Source organism: Melanerpes formicivorus, unplaced genomic scaffold, assembly GCF_026170545.1.
Source record: "Melanerpes formicivorus ecotype bairdi unplaced genomic scaffold, bMelFor1.0.p_v2 SCAF_100, whole genome shotgun sequence".
NCBI classification, from domain to species: Eukaryota; Metazoa; Chordata; class Aves; order Piciformes; family Picidae; genus Melanerpes; species Melanerpes formicivorus.
Window position 1 is genome coordinate 2,038,316 of NW_027142452.1, and position 16,048 is coordinate 2,054,363.

The window sequence follows — 16,048 nt, forward strand, 5'->3', positions numbered from 1 at the left end:
TGCTAATAAGGGTTTCACTTTTGAGAGCAGAAAACTGTGGTCTTCCAAAACAAAACAAAAACAAACCAAAAGGTCATTTTTTGTTTTTCCTTTGAAGAAAAAAACAAACCCAACAAAACCCAAACCCAAACCAAACCAAACCCTGAACTTAAGGAGGGGGTAAAACCACTCAACCTAGAGTGCCAGGAGCAGGCAGGATCGACTTTGGTTTGGGTTTTGGTTTTTTTTTCCCCTCCCCTCCAAAGGGCAAAGAAGTCATAACCCCATCCCCCCCCCCCAGCTGAACCTTGGTGCTTCCAGCTTTGGTTCAGGAGATGTTACCTAAACTTTTTATTCAAAGGAAAAGAAACCAACAACAACAAAAAAAAAAGGGGGGGGGAGGGGGGAGGGAAATAATCAACAACAAAAAAAAAAATGAGAGAGAGAGAGAACAATGTTTAAATATCACCACTGGACTAGCCCAGTCTTTGTTTGTTTGTTATCCAAAGTCCACATTCTTCATCTGAAGCACACACACACACACACACATGGCCTCCTGGAGTCCCCAAGGCTGCCCCCCGGCCAGCAGTTCACAGTACATGGAACCATGTGTTTGTCTTGGGGGGGTTTCCTTTTGTGTCTCTCTGGTCTGGTCTTTTTGTTTTGTCTTTTGCTTGGTTTTGTCTTTGTTGTTTTTTTGTTTGTTTTGAAACTGAGTTTTTCCTCCTTTTTTTTTTTTGTTTTCTTTTTTCTCCTCCTGTTTTTCCTTCCCCCCCCTTTTCCTTTTTCCCCCCCTCTCTTCCCCCACACAAGAGCAGCCACCCATGGGTTGGTTGGTTTGTTTGCTTGCTTGTTGTTTCCTGCGTGGTCACTGATTGGGATCAACCTCGAAGCCCCAGTCTCTTCTCCACGTGGCTTGGCCTAGATTGCTGAAGGGTTTTGGGGGGGGTGGGGTTGGGTGGTGGTTTTTTTTGTTTCTTGATGGGTTGATGTTGTCATGCTCTAATGGATGGAAACAAAAGCAAGAGAAAACAACAACAAAAGAAAGAAACAAACAAAGCAGCACCTGGTGCAGGTTTCTTGAGACCCTCCGTTCCAAAGCTGTTGTCCCCAAGTCTTTCTGCCGGGCTTCTCGAGCAGTTAGGGTGGGTGGGTGGTTTGTTTTTGTTTGTTTGTTTTTGGCCTATTTTCTCTGTCTCAGTTTGAAGAGCTGTTATTGGATGATCCAGAGGTCGATGCAATGGCAGCTCCAGCTGGGCTGCTCGTGGAGACAGACTTGCGGATGTGAGGCAGCAGGTAGGGGTCACAGGCCAGCTGCTGGACGTCTATCCGATCCTCCTTCCGGTAGGCCAAGCAGCGTCTGATGAACGCCTGCAGGGACCCCAAAAGCAGGCATCAGCAGATGGGCAGAAACAGGAAGCCTCCTTGCACATAGGACTCCTTGGGAGCAGGGCCAGAGTGACAACCCCAGCGCCACCACTGCTTCCCCAGTGACCGCAGAGAATCATAGAATCAAAAAGGTTGGAACAGACCTCAGAGATCATCAAGTCCAACCTGTCACCCAACACCTCATGACAACTAAACCATGGCTCCAAGTGCCACATCCAATCCCCTCTTGAACACCTCCAGGGATGGGGACCCCACCACCTCCCTGGGAAGTTCACAGCCCAGCTCCTGCACCTGAAGGTCATCCTTCCTCAGGAGGGAGCACAGGGGCAGAGGCACTCACAGCACTGCTACCATGGAATCAGGGGGTTAGAAGGGACCCAAAGAGATCATTGAGTCCAACCCCCGTGCCAGAGCAGGACCATACAGTCCAGATCAGGTCACACAGGAACACATCCAGACAGGCCTTGAAAGTCTCCAGAGAAGGAGACTCCACAACCTCTCTGGGGAGCCTGTGCCAGTGCATGTGACCCTTACAGTGAAGAAGTTCCCTCTTGTGTTGAGGTGGAACCTCCTGTGCTGCAGCTTACATCCATTGCTCCTTGTCCTATCAGAGGGAGCAAGTGAGCAGAGCCTGTCCCCTCCCTCCTGACCCCCAGCCCTCAGATATTTATAGACATTTATTAAATCCCCTCTCAGTCTTATCTTTTCCAGGCTGGAAGGGACCTTTAAAGGTCTATCCCAACCTCCCTGCAATGAGCAGGGACATCTCCCAAGTAACTAGTGACAGGAAGAGAGGAAGTGGCCTTAATTGTGCCAGGGGAGGTTTAGGTTGGAGATCAGGAAAAATTTCTTCACTGCAAGAGTGGTCAGGAATTGGAACAGGCTGCCCAGGGAGGTGGTGGTGGTGTCCCCATCCCTGGAGGGATTCAAGTGTGCAGATGTGGTGCTTCAGGTTCAGTGGTCATGGCAGCTGGGTTATGGTTGGACTCAGTCTTAAAGGTCTTTTCCAACCTTAATGATTCTGTGACCAGGTTGTTCAGCATGATGGAGGAGGAATTTCTTCAGGTTACCGCTTTTACCTTCCTGCCATCCACACAACCAGCTGCCAGCATATTTGAAGGGCCAGCAGCAGGCAACAAATCCAGTGCAGCCCCCACCAGGCCACTCATCCTCAGCCTGACAACACCACAGCCACTGCCTGCTCTCTGCAGCACAGCATGTTAGGGGTTGGAAGGGACCTCTGGAGATCATCCAGTCCAACCCCCTGCCAGAGCAGGACCATAGAATCTAGCACAGGTCACACAGGAACACATCCAGATGGGGCTTGAAAGTCTCTAGTGAAGGAGACTCCATAACCTCCCTGGGCAGCCTGTTCCAGTGCTCTGTGACCTTCACAATGAGGAAGTTCCTCCTCATGTTGAGGTGGAGCCTCCTGTGCTGGAGTTTATATCCACTGCCCCTCGTCCTGTCCCAGGGTGCAACAGAGCAGAGCCTGTCCCCTCCCTTTTGAGGAAGACCACTGCTGCTGGTTTTGGAGAGAGCAAGAGGACAGAAGCACCAGTGCCTGTCACTGACTGACAGCCACTCAGGGCAAGATGGTTTGTTTACCTTTGCTTCTGGTGTGACTACTGGCTTTGGAGGGAACTGCACCTCGGTAGCTTTCAGAATTGTGTTCTCCTGCAGAATGTCTTGTTGGGACTGGTTGTGACCAAAGGGCTACCAAAAACAAAGCCAGGGAAGAGAGCTGTTAAAGGTTGTTGACAGGCCTTAAGTAAAACCCAAAGCCCACAACACTACTGTGTATCATCACTTGAGATCAGCAGTTCTCTGGGCAGGAAGCCCATGGATGTTGTGAAGGTGCTAGAGATCCCAGCCAGCTGAACAGGACACACTGCTCCTGCACTGCAGCCGAGCAGAAGGGACCGAGCTGCAATGTGTCTGGGCTGTTTCCGGCCCAGCCAGGAGGGACCTCCACTTGCTTCCAGACCCTTTGTAGGTCAGCTTCAGCACATGCAAGAGGGCCTTCATCTCAGCTGACAGGAGATTCACCCACTTCAGTCTCTGCTGGGCTGGTTCCACCCTTTCTCTGACAGATCACACTGAGCACCAGCCTGCTTGTCAGCACAACACTCTGTTGCCAAGGAGGCGTGAGAACAAGAGTCAGTGGAATCCTCCTCCTGCTCCAACCTGCTGCTTCTGTTGGTTCCAAAAGAATTACCTTGCCTCAGGACAAATCAGCTTTTCCTGACTCTTCCCTCCCTCCCAAAGCCATCCCAAGAATTTCTAGAGTGGCTCTTTGTACTTGCAGCCATCAGGCAGCATCAGGCTCAGCAAGGACTTGGCACACTGAAAGCATCACAAGACCAGACCAAGAGCCTCAGGTGTACCCCAGAAGGTTCACTTGTCCTGCCTGCCCATAATGGCCTCAGTGGGAACACTCCCAGAGGAAAGAGATGCTCTGCAGAACCCTGCTTCTGAGACCAGCCATCTAGAGCAAAACAAACCAACCTAGTAAATTCTCTCCCCTTCATTAGTATGGACTCTGCTGTGGAGCTGAGGGCAGGGAGACAAGACTGAAGCACCTCCTAGGCCTAGGGAGGAGGAGGAAGCAGAAACCCAGGGCTGCCTCTCAGGAGGTTTGGGAATCACCAATGGGGAAGGAGTGAAAAGCCTTCTTACCTTTCTGCCATAGAGACACTGATAGAAGATGACTCCCACTGACCAGACATCAACTTTATTGGAAATCTTTGGAGGTTCCTTCCCAACCACAAAACATTCTGGTGGCAAATACCTGAAGAGAAGGCAGGGACAAGAGGTTATGAGCAGCATCTCTACATACTGTCAGTCATTTTCTTTGGAAAGGAAGGAAACAAGCTTCTGTGATCAGATATTGGCTTGTGATTCTCCCTGCTCACTGCCGGGGGGTTGGACTAGAGGACCTTTGGAGGTCCCTTCCAACCTATAGCACTCTATGATTCTATGACTTGAGGGACCCTGTTTCATTCCTGTGCATCTCTGGGCCAAGATCACCAACACACATCCCTTTTGGCACACATTCCTCCTGGGAACAGCCACCCCAAGGACTCTCCAGACATTTGTGGTCTGAGCTAGTCAGCACAGTCAGTCCCTTTTCAGCACAGCACACAAAATAACCCAATCCTCTTTTATCTTCAGAGCTGGCATTAGTTGTTAAAAGGCCTTGGCCAACATTTCCTCCATGGAAACACACAGCCAAAAGGCACACTTGCAGAAACACAGCCCCCAGTCCACATCCTAGTTAGAGGCACTCAGACTCACTCAAACTGCAGCTAGCTTCACTTTTAGGAGCAGAACAAAACCATACACTCCAGAGAGCCCTGACAAATGGTGCTGCTCAGCTGCTGCCCACTGTGGCACTCTGCATCTGGACAGTGGCTAAGGGTCACGTTCAGTGGTGTGCACCACAGGCCTTGCTCTCAGCCATGGAGTAACAACCCTTGGCACAGAGGATAAAGCATTGCTGAGAAGGTCCTTCACACAACACAGAAAAGCAAAGCTCTGGCTCCAGACAGCACTCTGACATCTGCATCTTCTCTAAGAGCCAACTATGGAATTTCACCTCCTCATTTCAGTGGAACACCCTTCCCATCTCCTTGCTGTATCCCAATTTCCACAGCCTGCTCCTCCTTCCTTGCTTAAACTGTTAGGCAGTGCCATTATGGAGTGTGAAATAGCAGCCAAGCTCCACTCCAGAGCTCAGCAGCACACAGCATATGCAGGTTTTCACCAGGCCCTTCGGGTAAGAGACTGTTTGCAAACGTACCAACACCAACCCGCTGAAAAGCAAGAGGCTGCCAGCCTCCAAAGGAGCAGTGTGACAGCAAGAGCACTTTCCAGGGTCTCAAACCTCAGGCTCTCAAGCTGTCACAGACAATGGCAGCACACACAGAGCTGAGACAGATCCAAAGCTGTTTATAAACTCCTCTTGATCTGGAAGTTGCAAGTGCCCCAGGCGACTCTTACCAGTAAGTCCCAGCCCCCTGCGATGTCAGCTCCATGCCGTCCACAGAGTTGTAGCTGTCATCATCCATGATTTTGGAGAGGCCAAAATCTGTGATTTTTATCTCTCCACATGCAGTACCATTGACTAGAAGAATGTTACCTAGACAGAGGAAGGAAACAGCCCCTTGGGGTACACACATCCAGCAGGAAAAAACACCCCAACAGGACCAAGGAATGAAACTGAACTCCGGCACTCCGCACCAGAGCACAAAGAGCCTACAGTGAGCTGCTGCAGCCTGGGGTACAGCTTTTAACACTCGGCACTCTGAGCTCCTACCAAGTGCTGCATCTCATCTGCCCACCCTTCCATGAGCCCAGTGGCTCAACACTGCTTGGAGCCTCCAGATTCTGAGCCCTGCTGGCCACGGGAGCCTGATGCTGCTGTTCTGCTCCCTCCCAAAGGTCCCGTTGGAAGGGCAGGTCAAAAAGGAGGATTAAGGAGAGCAGTACACACACAGCTATGACTCATTCTGCCCAGAAGTCCTGACTTGCCCCAGCCTCTCAACAAACCAGAAACTCTTTCTCTCCTTCCTGGCAGTGCTCCCCACTGCTTTCTAAGCTCAAAAAAAAAAGGACAATTGCTGCTTAGGCAAGAGACTTTTACAAATCCATCGAGGCAGCTCTCCCTGTTTGTCCCAAAGCCTACAGCAAAGCAGAACTGTGCATGATGGCAGTGGATGAATCACAGCTTTAGACAACTGCAGGCAGAGCTCTGCAGTGTGCTCAGATAGCATGAGGACAGCTGGGGGAAGAAAACAGGGTCACTAGAACTAGAGCAACAGCACCACCTCCAGTACAGATTCCTCCTGCTGATGCAATGAACCACATCACACAGCAGTTACACAATGCTGATGAAGTGCCACCAGTACAGGAAGACAAGCCAGGGCTGACTGCCCAAAGAGGTGGAGGAGCTTTACTGGACTAGGGGAACAACAAAAAAGCTACACCAGTGTGCATCACCCCAAAAGAGAGCACTTCCCTTTCCCACCTCACAGCTCTGCCGAATGGTAGAGGGAAATCTGCAGCAACATTTGGAGAGGACCTTCTCCAGGGCAGATGTCACCGAGTTCAAAGGCAGCTGGACTGCACGTCCTCAGCTTTGTGAGCTGCCACACCATGAACAAACAAACACTTCCCAGTTAGCTTCTGCCACCACATCTTCAGGCAGATGATTACAGAAAGAATGAGCCAGAAGAATGGGAGCATGAACCACAGTGGTAATTATGGGAACCTTGATGAAGCAATAACACAAGCTCTCCACAGCAGAATACAAGCAGGACATTAAGAAACCAAACACAGACACTTGGTGGCTGGAGGGCCAGCTCTGAACAAGGAGCCTGCTTTTTCTGGAATGCTGCTGCTTCCTTGGGTTATGTTGCAATTCTGGGAGACAAAACCCTCCTCACAGCATGTTCCATGCATTTGAGTTCTGATTGATTCTTGCTGCAAGTTAACTTTTCCCACACAGCCCCATCCCCTTTATGCTGTCTGCTTCCCCCCAGTGTACTCAGCACCCATCCTTAAGCACCTCAGCTGGCAGCAGAGCATACCTGGTTTAAGGTCATAGTGTATGATGGGAGGTTTGATCTCATTTAGGTATTTTAAAGCATTCACAATCTGCATGATAATGGACCGTGCCTCTTTCTCCGACATTAACTTGTGCTGCTTCAGGTAGAAATCCAGATCATTCCCCTCACAGTATTCTAACACTGTACAAAACCTGGAAGCAAAAGAGGAATTCTTGTCAGTAAGGCACCTGATGGAAACCGGAACACTTTCTTGTTGCTTGACTCCCCTACACATCCAAGTGCCAGGTTCTGCACATGGGCCACAACAACCCCAGGCAGTGCTACAGGCTGGGAGCAGAGTGGCTGAGAGCAGCCAGGCAGAAAGGGACCTGGGGGTACTGCTGGACAGTAGGCTGAACATGAGCCAGCAGTGTGCCCAGGGGGCCAAGAAGGCCAATGGCATCCTGGTCTGCATCAGGAAGAGTGTGGCCAGCAGGAGCAGGGAGGTCATTCTCCCCCTGTACACTGCACTGGTGAGGCCACACCTTGAGTCCTCTGTCCAGTTCTGGGCCCCTCAGGTTAGGAAAGATGTTGAGCTGCTGGAAGGTGTCCAGAGAAGGGCAACAAAGCTGGGGAGGGGTCTGGAGCACAGCCCTGTGAGGAGAGCCTGAGGGAGCTGGGGTTGCTTAGCCTGGAGAAGAGAAGGCTCAGGGGAGACCTTCTTGCTCTCTCCAACTCCCTGCAGGGAAGTTGTAGCCAGGTGGGGGTTGGTGTCTTCTCCCAGGCAAGCAGCAGCAGAACAAGAGGACACAGTCTCAAGCTGTGCCAGGGGAGGTTTAGGCTGGAGGTTGGGAAGAAATTCTTCATAGAGAAAGTGATTGCCCATTGGAATGTGCTGCCTGGGGAGGTGGTGAAGTCCCCATCCCTGGAGGTGTTTAGGAGGAGTCTGGATGGGGTGCTTGGTGCCATGGTTTAGTTGATTAGGTGGTGTTGGATGGTAGGTTGGACTTGATGATCTCAAAGGTCTCTTCCAACCTGGTTGATTCTATTCTATTCTAAATTCAGACTCCTCCAGCCTATTCACACCAGTCTAAAAATAAGCTGCCAGAGTCCTCAATGCTCAGCAGTGCAAAGGTCAGAGATCCCTCACAGTTAAGTGTGGGGGGCTGCCCAGGGGGGTTGTGGAATCTCCCTCTCTGGAGATATTCAAAACCCACCTGGATGTGTTCCTGTGTGATCAGGTGTAGGTGACCTTGCTCTGGCAGTGGGGTTGGACTGGACGAGCTTCTGAGGTCCCTTCCAGCCCCTAACACTCTGTGATTCTGTGAACTGTGACACCCAGAATTGGAAATCTCTATCAGCTGGGATATTTGCCCAAGCCAGCTAAGAGGAGGATTTAAGGAGAAACTTCTTTGGTGTGGGAGTCCTGGATCCCTGAAGCAGGCTGGTCAGAGGTTGTGGAGTCTCATGCCCTGGAGAGATTCCAAACCCACCTGGACAATGTGATCCTGAGCAACCTGCTGTGGGTGACCCTGTTTTAGGAGGGGGATGGACTGGGTGATCTCTAGAGGTCCCCTCCAACCCCACCATGCTGGGATTTACTACTACAGCACTACATCCAACATGAATGCAGCAGACTGGTTTGTGAGCTGGCATCTCTAGAAACCCACTAATGTTCAAACTGCCTCAGACATCTCTGCAGCACAGCCTGCAACACTGCTGTGGGTGTTTAAGATGAAGAGGGGAGATACAGACTAGAGATTAGGAAGAAATTCTTTAGACTGAGGATGGTGAGACACTGGAACAGCTTGCCCAGGGAGGCTGTGGATGGTATTGTAGTATCATATATCAGTCAGGGTTGGAAGGGACCACAAGGATCAGCCAGTTCCAGCCCCCCTGCCATGGGCAGGGACACCCCACACTACATCAGTCTGGACAGAGCCTCAGCCAGCCTGGGCTTAAACACCTCCAGGGCTGGGGCCTCAACCACCTCCCTGGACAACCATTCCAGGGCTTCACCACTCTCATGGGGAAGAACTTCCTCCTCCCCTCCAGCCTGAATCTCCCCACCTCCAGCTTCATTCCATTCCCCCTAGTCCTATCACTCCCTGAGATCCTGAGCAGTCCCTCCCCAGCCTTCCTGTAGACCCCCTTCAGATACTGGAAGGCCACAAAGAGGTCACCTGGGAGCCTTCTCTTCTGCAGACTGAACAGCCCCAACTCCCTCAGTCTGTCCTCATAGGAGAGGTGCTCCAGCCCTCTGCTCATCCTTGTGGCCCTTCTCTGGACATGCTCCAGCACCGCCAATGAACGTCCAAGGCCAGGCTGGATGAGGCCTTGAGCAACTTAGGGCTGGTTGGAGGTGTCTGTGCCCATGGCAGGGGGGTTGGAACTGGATTATCTTTGGAGTCCCTTCCAAGCTAAACCATTCTAGGACTCTCTGGTCCCTCCTGGGAGGTTTCAAGAGACCAAATGCTTTGTCTGTAGTGAAGGGGTCAGGCCAAGTGAAAGGCCACAGCAGCACAACACTTACGAGTCAGTATCCAGCGAAAAGTAGTCGTAAAGCTTCACTATTCGAGGGTGATCCAGTTCTTTGTGAATTCTGTACTCTCTACATGCATGTCTGAAAGGAGGCAAGTCTGAGCATTAGCCATACAGGGGACTCAGCTCTGAGCTCTGCAGGCAGAGACAGCCAACACACCACATCACGCAGCAGCCCAGCCCTGCTCAAACCCAGGCGCACCGCGCGGACGGCCGAAGAAAAGGCAAAGCGAAGGAGGAGCTGTGCAGAACAGCTCTGGAGAGCCACAGCATCTGAGGGCATCTCAGACTCTGGCAGTGCTACAGAATAACTGCTCTTGATTAATGGTGCTGCCTGCCAAAACAGAATAACCTCTTTATAAATCGTTAAGGGATCCCAGAGAGCTGAACAGAGACATCAGCACACTCTAGACAACCACCCCAGTGCTCAGCAGCCCAAGGGCCAGGCTTCAAACTCAGCTGAGCTGGTCCCAGGGACTTGCTGGGGAACTAAGATCACAGCCTCCCCTTTGAAACTCTGTTGAGAAGGTTTGGCTGCCATTCTGCACAGCTCATGGCACTAGGAGCTCCCAAACCAAGGCTTCCTGTACCTCCCCTCAAAGCCATGACCTACCTACAGGCCTATTTGTGAAGGGATTCTAGGGAGCAAAGGGAAAGGGATGGCTTTGGGGGAGCACAGTGCAGGTGTGCACCTGGGAGCTGGGCATGAGCAGCTGTTTCCTACAGGAGCATTTCAGAGGGGCAGAAGTCACTTTAATGCTTCTGGTACTGGTGTTTTAAAACCTTGTGTCATGGTGTTTAATCAAATCTGTGTGTTATGTTTGGAAGCTTTCTGATCTGACCATAACTTCTGCAAGGAGCTACTGGGACAGAGACTGGCTTTTAGCATGTGGCAAAAGAGGGGAGGGGGAAGGGGGAAAGACGCAGCAGAGGGGAGGGGGAAGGGGGAAAGAGGCAGCAGAGGGGAGGGGGAAGGGGGAAAGAGGCAGCAGAGGGGAGGGGGAAGGGGGAAAGAGGCAGCAGAGGGGAGGGGAAATGCCAACAGAGGGTAAAAAGTTGGCAAAGCAGGAGACAAAGGCAGCCTGATGACAGGCACTGGATACCCAAACCCAGGCTGGATCTGGAAACATGGCTGTCTGCTGTTCCAGCCTTACTTACTTGTGATAGTTTTCTTTCTTCTCATCTCTCCAGTTTTTGTTTAACTGGTGGATTTTCACAGCTACATATCTCTGTTCTGTTAAATCAAATGCCTGCAGAGAGAAGAGCTGAAGATCAGTAGGAAGCACCACTTCAACACCCCCAAAGCAGACAAGCTCCAACAGGGCACTGTCCCCACCCAGGAAATAAGCATCAGGACAGAACTGAGTGAAGAGCAAACCCACATTTTGATGCAATTAGCTTCACCCACGAAACCAAGCAGCTCTGAAAACAATTGAATGTGCTTTGATCTGGCCTCCCCCATGGGCTCTAACTAATGCTGCCTTTAGCTTGACATCTTAGCACCAGAGCTACAATGGGACCAGAAAGGCCAAGTTCCCAAAACACAGCCAGTTCATCACACTGGGGAGGGCACTGCCATTATTCCCCCAAGCCACCTATAATTTTCTACACTCAGTTAGAAGGGTACAGGGGGTTTTCCATGTGTTGTTTCACACTGGCAGCTCAGCTCTCCCTCTTGGAGCACAACGTTTGAGCTCTTCTAGAAGCTGGAGGAGTCAATGGCAGAAGTGTGTAAATCTTGGGCTGTAGTTCTCCCTCCAGGTCCTTACTGTTCAGACAGTCTTTAAAAGGCCAGAGCCCTGCAGTTGTGCTCTTGGAGGAACACAAATCTTTTACCTGGTGTGAAAGCAGCAACAGCTGATGTACAGGACAGGGCAAAATCCCACTACAAGCACACAAGGATAAGCTTTGTCCATCCAAAATGTTGTCTATCTGACTCCTAATGCTTTAGAGACTGGCCAAAACCCTGGAGAAGAAGGGCTAAGGGTTTCTTGTTTCAGTAACAGAGCTACAACTCTCAAGCACAGTCAGGTGGGAAGCATTCACAGCCTTTTACTTTCACCTGTGGAGCCAAGGCTTTCTACTTCACAGAATCACAGAATGGTTTAGGCTGGAGGGAAACTTGAAGACCATCCAGTTCCAACCTCCCTGCCACAGGCAGAGACACCTCCCACTAGACCAAGTTGCTCTAAGCCTCAACCAACCTGGCCTTCAACACCTCCAGGAAACAGGGCATCCACAACCCTCCCTGGGCAACCTGTCCCAGTGCCTCCCCACCCTCACTGTGAGGAATTTCTCCCTAACTTCCAGTTGAAATCTGCCCTCTTCCAGCCCAAAGCCAACTGCTCCTTGCTCTATCACTACAAGCCCTTGTAGAAAGTCCCTCCCCAGCTTTCTTGCAGGCTCCCTTCCAACCCTGAGCCTTCTCTTCTCCAGGCTGAATATGGATTCCTGCTTTACATAAGTACTTGGGCAGCAGAGCTCCCAGGAGCAATTCAGAGTGCTCAAATGCACAGCCCCCTCTTTATTTTCACTACCTGAGCAGCCCAGCCCCACTCTGGCTGAGATATCTATTGTTGTCCTGCATCAAAACAACAACTGACTGAAGTTTGCAGGATTTGCATTGGCAAAGTTACTGTCACTCTAGCCAAATTCAACATGAATGAAGAACTGCTGGGTGCAGACAAGGAGTATTTACAAGTGGAAAGGTTTTGAGCATAAGTCAAAGAGCAAGCACCACATTATCCCAGCTCTTGGCCATGCAACAATGCTGACACACAATTAATCCTCAGCTGCAGGGGAAGTCCCCAGACTGCACACCCCCCCCCCCCCCCCAAGGCTGCTACTTCACAGTGTAAAATGAGGACACAAGGGAAAAAAAAACCAGCCTTCTACCCCCAGGAAATGAAGGCTCTTGTTATTTACAAGAGCTCTTTGCCCTTGTTATTGCAGCTATTTTCTCTTCTTCACAGTGAGGTTAGAGTAGGGTAGAGCAGAGTAGGGTAGAGCAGGGTAGGGTAGAGCAGGTTGGAAAAGACCTCAGAGATCATCAAGTCCAACCTATCACCCAGCACCATCTAATCAACTAACCCATGGCACCAAGCACCCCATCCAGTCTCTTCCTAAACACCTCCAGTGATGGTGACTCCACCACCTCCCTGGGCAGCACATTCCAATGGCCAATCTCTCTTTCTGGGAAGAACTTCTTCCTAACCTCCAGCCTAAACCTCCCCTGGCACAGCTTGAGACTGTGTCCTCTTGTTCTGGTGCTGCTTGCCTAGGAGAAGAGACCAACCCCCACCTGGCTACAACCTCCCTTCAGGTAGCTGTAGAGAGCAATAAGATCTAAGGTTCCGGCTTGCTAAGCCATACCCAACACAACTTCACTACTGCAGGTGTGTGCAGCCCTTGAAGGAACAGGTGGTTTGCTTCCCTGTCTTGCAGATTTGCTGCAGCCCTGTCTTGAAGTAACACACCTGGCAGGAGATCTGACCTCTGAGGGCAAGGGCAGCAGCTCACAATCTGAAGCCCCCGAACGCAGGCCAGATGCACCACGTGCTTTGCCCTCCCCTCCTTCCCTCCACAACCACACACAGAGCCCAGGGAGCAAACCAGGGTGAAAAAAACAATCCTGCTGCCTGCAGATCCCACCACAGACTGCCACTTCCACCTTACCTTATATACTTCACTGAAGCCACCTCTACCCAGGAGATGTAGCAACAAGTATCTATCGTTTAGCGTGGGATGGTCTTTGAATCTGGGGAGAAAGGCACAGGTTGAGAACACCACCAGAAAGAATGCAACAAGTGCACCACTGGATTACAGCCACCACACGGCTCAGCAACACAACAAAACACTACAATGGTGCCAGTGGCTAACAGGTTTGATACTATTTGATCAGTTTGCACTGGTAAGAGACTATGGAGTGGTAGCTTGATGCGCTGGGAAGCCTTTGTCATGGGTGAAGCCGTAACCCTGTGCCACCCCCCAGGTGACAAATGAAGTTAGGACATCAGTTTAAAAGGGATTCATGTGTTTGCCCATATGATGGGGGGCAAATGAAGTAACTGTTACACATTCCTGGCCCTGAATGCCATGTGCTTACTGTGAATTATCTTCATTGTGTATCCTTTTCAATTCCCTGATATGTAGATTTCTAACCCTCTCTAGCCGTTCCAACTCCGCCTGGATCTCTGCTTCTTCCTGCACAAGGGGAAGACAGAAACAAAACACAGCACTGAAGTGAAGCACTTGGCATTGCCACCTGGGTTACAGAAATTCATGGAGTCACAGAAGAGTTTGGGCTGGGTTGGAAGGGACCTTAAAGCTCATCCAGTTCCAACCCCCCCTGCCACGGGCAGGGACACCTCCCACCAGCCCAGCTTGCTCCAGGCCTCATCCAGCCTGGCCTTCAACACCTCCAGGAACAGGACATTCATGACCTCCCTGGGCAATCTGTTCCAGTGTCTCCCCACCCTCACTGCAAAGAATTTCTTCCTAATCTCCAGTCTCAATCTTCCCCCTTCCAGCTTTACTGCCCCTTGTGCCTGTCCCTATAGGGGAGGTTCTCCAGCTCCTCGCCTCCTCTCTACCCTCTCCAGCAGCTGCAGGTCCTTCTTGTGCTGAGGGATGCAGTGCTGCAGGTGGGGTCTCAGCAGAGCAGAGGGGCAGAATCCCATCCCTGTCCTGCTGCTCTCCCTGCTTTTGATGCAGCCTAGCACACAGCTGCCTTGTGGGGGACAAGTGCAGGTGTAGCTCCACTTGTGAAGGAGTTACTGGTAAATAACTTGTGTGGGAGATGAGAGAGAAGGTCACAGCCAGCCAAGAGCCAGGTGGAAGGTGAGAGGAATAAAAACTGACTGGGCAGCTTTGTGTACATCCCCACACAGACAGGAGCAGGCAGATCTTGACACTTCCCTTGTTTTTAACATATGGACTTGATCTTAGAGATCCTTCATGATTCTATGATCTTCAGTAACTAGGAAGCATTGTTACTCTGGCCCTGCTCCAGCCCTGCTCCAGCCCCAAGTGCTGTGGGGCTGTTTCTGTAGGATCTCTCTGCCTCTGCTGGGACAAGAGAAAGGAGACAGCTCTTGGAAGTAAGGATCAGGGATGTCAAGATGATAAATGGGAATGGGGCAGCATCTAGAGGAGATGGACACTGATGACCTCATTGCTCTCTACAACTCCCTGCAATGAGGTTGGAGTGAAGTGGGAGTTGGTCTCCTCTCCCTAGCATCAGGTGATAGAAGGAGAGGAGATGGCCTGAAACTGTGCCAGGAGAGGGTTAGGTTGGAGATGAGGAAAAATTTCTCTCCTGCAAGAGTGGGCAGGGATTGGAACAGGCTGCCCAGGGAGGTGGTGGAGTCCCCATCCCTGGAAGTGTTCCAGAAGTGTGAGGCCATGACGGTGTTAGGTTATGGTTGGAATCAATGATCTTAGAGGTCTCATCCAACCAAAACAGTTGTAAGATTTAGTGACAGCCTTGAAGGACAACATTGGGTCCTATCAGCAGTAAGTGGTCAGAGTGTAACTTAATGCCCTGTGGAAGTCTTGGCAGACTGGAGAGCTGGAAGTCCTAGTTCTCAAACACAACACTGTGGACAGGGTTGCAACCCATGGAAGCATGTGCCTTGAGCAGCATTATTTGGTAGCTGTGACCCAAGAGAGACAGCTATCCACTTGTCCTGTGACTCCTCTGTTCCTTCCCTTCTCAACTTGTTCTATTTTTAAGCCTAAAGAATGAACCAGTTTCCCAAAGTGGAGAAGGGTAAGCATAGCTTCAAACAATGCCCCAATCCCAGAACATGACTTCACTTTCCAGTAAGCTCCACTTCCAAATGGATTCCTCTGTTCCAGGCTGGCACACGAGATGCCAGCATGGATGGACCTGCAATGAATCCATTCCAGCCATCTGGAAGCTGTACAGCAAGCATGCCTCTGGCATACCCCTGCCTGTCTCCCTCTCTCTGCTCACAGGGCAGTAAAACAGGCAGGGTGCCAGCAGATTCCATGTGGGCATTAACATTCCCTTGCCACTGAAAACAACAAGGAGCACAGTAGCATTAATGAGGCCTTGCATTCAACTTGGGTGTCAAGGTTACAGGAGCAAAACTTAAGTGTGGAGCTCAGGCCCCACCTGAGAAAAGAAGGTCTCCAGCAATGCATTTCCCTCTTTGTTTCATGCAGGAGAGAAAAATCCTTGGCCTGAGCAGGGATCCCAGCTAAGCAGCAAATGGCAGAAGAGATCTATTCCTTTGCAGTACTTCATCTGCTGAAGCATCCCAGAGCATTTATTTGTAGCTTGCTGCAACTGAAGGGTAACCAACAGCCTCTCTGAATATAGCCTCCCTGAGAGGTGCAGTTGCTACTGAAGCCAGTGTGTGTGGAAACAGAAAGGCAAGGCAACCACTCCACCAGGGCTACCTTCCAAAAGCCCAAGAGATCTGCTGGGGCTGTTACTGATAATGCTGGCTACTCAATCCAGCAAAGAAATAAATTCTTTACAGTGAGGGTGTCCAGGGAGGCTGGGGCTGTCTCCTCCCCGGAGGTGTTCAAGGCCAGCTTGGGTGAGGCCTTGAGCAGCCTGT

General features: G+C 51.0%; 1 protein-coding gene across 4 annotated transcripts in view; it reads right to left on the bottom strand.

Annotated features, from left to right (window-relative positions):
- Positions 1–767: 767 nt before the first annotated feature.
- TLK2 (tousled like kinase 2) overlaps positions 768–16,048 on the bottom strand; it is a 55,888-nt gene continuing 40,607 nt past the window's right edge. For all 4 annotated transcript variants that reach the window (XM_068166395.1, XM_068166397.1, XM_068166396.1 and 1 more), the window contains 9 exons: positions 13,564–13,661; positions 13,134–13,215; positions 10,617–10,708; positions 9,451–9,540; positions 6,960–7,129; positions 5,371–5,509; positions 4,048–4,159; positions 2,977–3,084; positions 768–1,350 (listed from right to left, as the gene is read on the bottom strand). In XM_068166395.1, the coding sequence (XP_068022496.1) occupies positions 1,177–1,350; positions 2,977–3,084; positions 4,048–4,159; positions 5,371–5,509; positions 6,960–7,129; positions 9,451–9,540; positions 10,617–10,708; positions 13,134–13,215; positions 13,564–13,661 (1,065 nt within the window). In that variant the 3' untranslated portion in view covers positions 768–1,176. The remainder of the gene's footprint in view (positions 1,351–2,976; positions 3,085–4,047; positions 4,160–5,370; positions 5,510–6,959; positions 7,130–9,450; positions 9,541–10,616; positions 10,709–13,133; positions 13,216–13,563; positions 13,662–16,048) is intronic.